The sequence below is a fragment of the Limulus polyphemus genome, unplaced genomic scaffold (assembly GCF_000517525.1).
Source record: "Limulus polyphemus unplaced genomic scaffold, Limulus_polyphemus-2.1.2 Scaffold2902, whole genome shotgun sequence".
NCBI lineage: Eukaryota > Metazoa > Arthropoda > Merostomata > Xiphosura > Limulidae > Limulus > Limulus polyphemus.
In genome coordinates, this window is record NW_013668512.1 from 32124 (window position 1) to 38048 (window position 5925).

General features: G+C 32.4%; 1 protein-coding gene across 1 annotated transcript in view; it reads left to right on the plus strand.

The window, feature by feature from the left end:
* Nucleotides 1-3394: 3394 nt before the first annotated feature.
* LOC106468177 overlaps nt 3395-5925 on the plus strand; it is an 18919-nt gene continuing 16388 nt past the window's right edge. The window contains exon 1 of the mRNA XM_022396481.1: nt 3395-3668. Within this exon, the coding sequence (XP_022252189.1) occupies nt 3602-3668 (67 nt within the window). The 5' untranslated portion in view covers nt 3395-3601. The remainder of the gene's footprint in view (nt 3669-5925) is intronic.

The window sequence follows — 5925 nt, forward strand, 5'->3', positions numbered from 1 at the left end:
CGTTGTTACGTTCTTTAAGCAAAATATAAATATTTAACAGTGTTCAGTAAAACAAATAGTACTGTAAAATTGGAGACGCTCACTTGGATGGTCAAAGGCAATTTTTGGGGAGTTTCATATTATGGTTGAAAGTCACAAAAATTATATATATATATATATACTAAATTTATATGTTGCAGGTGAAGGACTGACACATTTTATAACTTAGTTACTTAGGTACTTAGTTGTATTAGTATATTTTGCCTGATTTGTTTTTAATTGTGTGTGAATTATTTTACCGGGGGGGGGGGGTGCTACTTGGGTTGTCTATCGTAACGACTACTCATGTCTAGTGAACATCCTTCCAAAGGGAACTAGGGAATTTCTATGTAGATTAAAGCAAATGATATAGTAGAACGACTAAAGACTAAACACAACTCTTGGGAAAATCTTTACATCACATTGGTGTACACTGAAGTCAAAGTCCATTAAAACCATTGTATAGAGATTGGACACATTGATATTCTTGGCACGAGAACCTAAGATATATTGTGCCGTAGTTGCAAGATCCTAATGATCGTTACGCTGAAAGCACTACTGATGTTGTAGTCCGAGAGTACACTGGGACTCATTTAACAAAGTAGAACAGAAGGAACAGAACTGTTTTAGGTTTTTACTACTGGACTATTCTGGAATAGTCAACCAACGACAGTTTCTTTAGATTTTGTTGCAGTCTGGTATCTCATACGAGCTCAATAAATGCTCTATGACATATTAAAAGTAAACTATTAAATGGATAAGAAAAATAAAACTTATAAAGAGACTTCGTCCGTCTGTATTATTTAGAAATACAGGATTAAAACCTGTGTTGATTAAGATCTTTTATTAACAAGTATTACTAATCTTTTGCTTTTGAAACTGATACGAATACACCATATTAGTGCTCTAAACTTATCATTAGTTAACATCTTGGACTACGGTTTGTTAGTGTATTTTTTTAATTCCAGGTTATTTATTTATATCTTTCTTAGATAGACAGATCCATCTATGTATGAATGGGTGTACGTGAAAAGTATTTTATATGATATATGACATGTTTTCGAAGGTTCTAATCGAAGCTTTTGTAAACATAAAGAGAAATAAAATCTAGAATGAAACATATAATAATTTATGGAAGATAATAGACACCGAAGTTCTTTTTAACATTTTTATACGATTAGGATTAAACAAAATTTTCAATATTATAGACTTAAATAAGATGTGGTTAGTACTTTGATATGAATATGTAAATTCATTGTTTGTTTGATTTTAATTCAGCACAAAGCTACACAAGGGCTATCCGTGCTTTGCCCACCACGGGTATCGATACCCGGTTTCTAGCGTTGTAAGTCCCGCAGACATACCGCTGTGCCACTGGAGGGCTGTGTATTATCTGGAATAACATATCTTATCAATTTATAGTCATTATAAATTGGTAATGATTATTAAAACTAGAAACCTTTACAAAAATTAACGTATAACGTACGAAGCAGACATACCGCTGTGCCACTGGGGGGGGGAGGCAGTAAATTTATGATAAAGATAAAAGTGTATTATCTGGAATAATATATCTTATCAAATTATAGTCATTATAAATTGGTAATGATTATTAAAACTAGAAATCTTTACAAAAATTAACGTATAACGTACAAAACAGACATACCGCTGTGCCACTGGGGGGGGGGGGGCTGTAAATTTATAATAAAGATAAAAGCGTATTATCCGGAATAACATATCTTATCAAATTATAAATTGGTAATGATTATTAAAACTAGAAACCTTTACAAAAATTAACGTATAACGTACAAAACAGATATCCCGATTATCATAACGAATGTTTATTGATCATATTATATCAGCTTGTAAATACACCTATACGTGTATGAAACTAATCGGTCTTAAACTCTGTAAAACACCTAATTTGGTTTAAAACGACAAAATTGTGTCCTTACTTTTGATTCAAAGCGTTTATCTGAAAGTTGTTGATTTTTATTTTCTCGATTAAGTTGCGGTTATTTGAGGTTAATTGTATACGCATTGCTTAATATTTTAATTATACACGTAATGATTAATATTATAACTATATTACGTCGTATTTCATTTCAGAGAACGACCAATAGAATTCTGATGTATAGTTATAAATTTATAGGACTTGAACAGGACGCAGGTGCTTTTGGTATCATATACATTTATAACATTTCCATTGTAATGTGTGCCATAAACTTATAACGAGGCCTCAGAAGAGTTATAACATAAATTAAGTGAGAAATTCTACAAACTAACATTCTGGTATAATAGTCATTACACGTGGCTGTTTTGACGTACTTATAGAATGTATAAGGTTCTGGTTTTGAATAATTGTGTTACGTTTCTTGTATGTGATATCAATTTTTTATTTATACAAAAAGCTTGGGACAAATAAGACTAATTATTTATTTTTTTAAAAGGCTTGTGACACATAAGACTAATTATTTATTTATTTAAATAGCTTGCGACAAATAAGACTAATTATATATTTATTTAAATAGCTTGTGATAAATAATACTAACTATTTATTTATTTTCAAGAAGATGGGGAGAACTATTGTAGTTTGTAATTTTATTTCAAAAACTATATTTTTTGTGAGGTTACAAGGAAGAGATTTTTGTGGAGTTACAAGGAAGAGTTTTGTGAGGTTACGAGGAAGAGTTTTTGTGGAGTTGCAAGAAAGAGGTTTTTGTGGAGTTACAAGGGTGAGTTTATGTGGAGTTAGAAGGAAGAGTTTTTGTGGAGTTACAAGAAAGAGGTTTTTGTGGAGTTACAAGGATGAGTTTGTGTGGAGTTACAAGGAAGAGTTTTTGTGGAGTTACAAGAAAGAGATTTGAGTGGAGATACAATAAATAGTTTTTGTGGAGTTACAAGGAAGAGTTTTTGTGAAGATACAAGAAAAAGTTTTTTGTGGAGCTACAAGGAAGGGTTTTTAACTACTTAAGACGAATAGAGAAAAAGCGTTACAATATTTCACATTTATAGTGCTTTATCATTATAAGTAAGAAGATTTTTTCCTATAACTCTCCTGATTTTAAAAATAACATGTTTATAAATGAACCTTAAGCCCAGAATCAAGTTAGTGGCTAAAGTTTAAATGTTCGTTCATACATTGTATGTGGTGAGTAATTGCACATAAGACTTCTTTTTTAAAGAGTTGTCATACAAGCTGTAGTGGAATGCAAGAATCAGAGGAAAAGGTCGTACAGACTCTTTATAACTGGCATGAGAATCTTTGCAACAAGCCTCACCTGCTCCCCTCATTTTTGACATACAATAGATGGCGCTGTAGTTTGACTACAGAGAAAACAGCTAGTTTTCATTGATCGACGACAATCGAGCGCGTGTTGTCTCTACGAGCGTGCACGTGTGTATGTGTGTGTTTGACGGAAATATATTCTTCTGGAATTCGTGGCATTAACAGACACAAACAGATATGAACGTGGGGGCTAACTCGCCAGCCGGGGTAAGATCCGATGAAGGATCACAGTGAGTATGCTTACTAATAACAAATAACTAGATTTTGTTTTCTTCTGTCGTTTCTTAAGCTTCGAAAATGAGCTCCACGACACCATACTCGTACATTCTAAGCCTTTTGATCCTTCTGACAGCTACAGATTCTCGTAAGTATAAGTTTATTTCTTCCATACACAATCACTTTGTACTTATAATAAATGTGATTTTGATATTTACCGAAACTCCTTTATCAAATTATAGCATTTAGATCTAAGATAATTTAATCCTAGACATACATACATTAAAAGGAAAAATCTTTTGAAGATTTAATTTCATTGTTCATTAGCAATGCAGGATGTTGTGATAGTTGAAAAAAAAATATGGTTTTTTGATTTGTTTGTCTATCTGTGCTCTGGCCACCACAGGTATCGAATCCCGGTTTCGAACGTTGTAAGTCCGTTGTGCCATTAATAGGCAAAAATTATCTGTCTGCAAAAATAAAAACAACAAAACATAATGATTTTAGGGGCATTTTTTATTTTCCTTGGAAACTATTGATTTAATGATTACCCAATATTAATACTTAAATGCCTACTGAGAAGATACTTGTTCAAGAAGAAAAAAGATAGCTGTTTTCTAGAGTATATTTCATTGTGTTCTCTGTTCAAGTTATGTTGGAATGTAACATTTTAACACCGAATTAAGCGATGTGTTTGTAGTGTTCTAAAGCGTACTCAGGACATACTTTTTTTAAGGAAAGCAGGTACGAATTTTATGAAGTATATTTAATGATGCTTTCTGTTCAAACGTGTTAGAAATGAAAATTTTAACATAGAAATAAGCGAAGTTTTTCCACGAAAGACACTCTCCATTTTCCATTACTTTCAATCTTACAGTCTCTTTCCACTGCAAAGAATCCTAGTCATGCGTGTAAGAGATTGTACAGGGGTAGAAAACATGAATTTTATGAGTTGTAAAAGCCGTTAGAAATCGTTATTCACAGAGCTTAAAAGTCCATCGAGAGGATCGTGTAAGGAAAATCCTAGACCGAGCATTATTTATCTATCTATTTTCAAGAGTGTTAATGTATTCCATCAGGCTTGTTGGCACTTTTTTATCATTGTCTTGTTTGATGAAGTCTTCGAGGTTCAGAACAAGAGCTAAATTATTCAGAACCAGTAGGTGTTTGAATAGCATCATTTTATATTAAAGACGAGTGCCCATGAATGTGTTTAATATAGCGTTCAACAACAAAGTCAACGCTCTTAAAGCTACCTTTCTTGCATATCATCATTGTCAGTCGAAGTATATTGTGTGAATTTCGAACATGATAAACCATGATTCAGAGCTGACAGAAGTGGAGGAGATGTGCAGTGTACTAAGGACAACATTTATTGCAGGCTTTTGAAATTTGCTTATGGTAATGGAAGTAATGCATATCACAGCTGTTAGATTGATATGTCTAGTGATTATCCTTTAGTAGCTAGAAAGAGGATAATTACAGCAGGAAATGGGAACTTCCGCGATAGAGCTGAAAACTAATGTCCGGACAAGCTCTAATGAATGTAACATCTTTTGAGTAGATTATAAAATCCTTATAAAAACTTAACTCCTTTGATAAATGAGATCGTTTGACTAACTGAACTTTGAGTCGTGTTTCTGCTACTGATTTATCTACTACAACAAAAATATGTTTTCTACGCGTGTGTATTTATTATTTTTTATTCCCTGTTCACGCGTTTCCTAATATGTGCAGAATAACTCTTAATTAATCAAATTTAATGAAAGCTTTTGTCGATGTATTGTAGTTTTCAATAGTAGAATATATTACTGAATATACCAATCGCAATGTATTGAAACAACACTTACGTAGGTTAGCTAAAAAACATATATTTTTACACATTTATGTTCCTCGGCATACTTATGTGACTAATATACACCTGCAGGGAACAAACCTAAGAGTATCCTCAGCGATCTTTCGATCATAGTAATTTAAATCATCTCCCTCTGTTAATAAACATTATCGAAACAGTTTTCAAATATTATTAACAAATGATATTATTCTCTAAGTAGAGCGTAATATCTAAGGATTAGCTTTAGCATAGTCTAAAATATGAAGACCAATAGGATTAGCTTTAGCATAGTCTAAAATATGAAGACCAACAGGATTAGCTTTAGCATAGTTTAAAATATGAAGACCAACAGGATTAGCTTTAGCATAGTCTAGAATATGAAGACCAACAAGATTAGCTTTAGCATAGTTTAAAGTATGAAGACCAACAGGATTAGCTTTAGCATAGTCTAGAATATGAAGACCAACAAGATTAGCTTTAGCATAGTTTAAAGTATGAAGACCAACAGGATTAGCTTTAGCATAGTCTAGAATATGAAGACCAACAAGATTAGCTTTAGCATAGTTTAAAG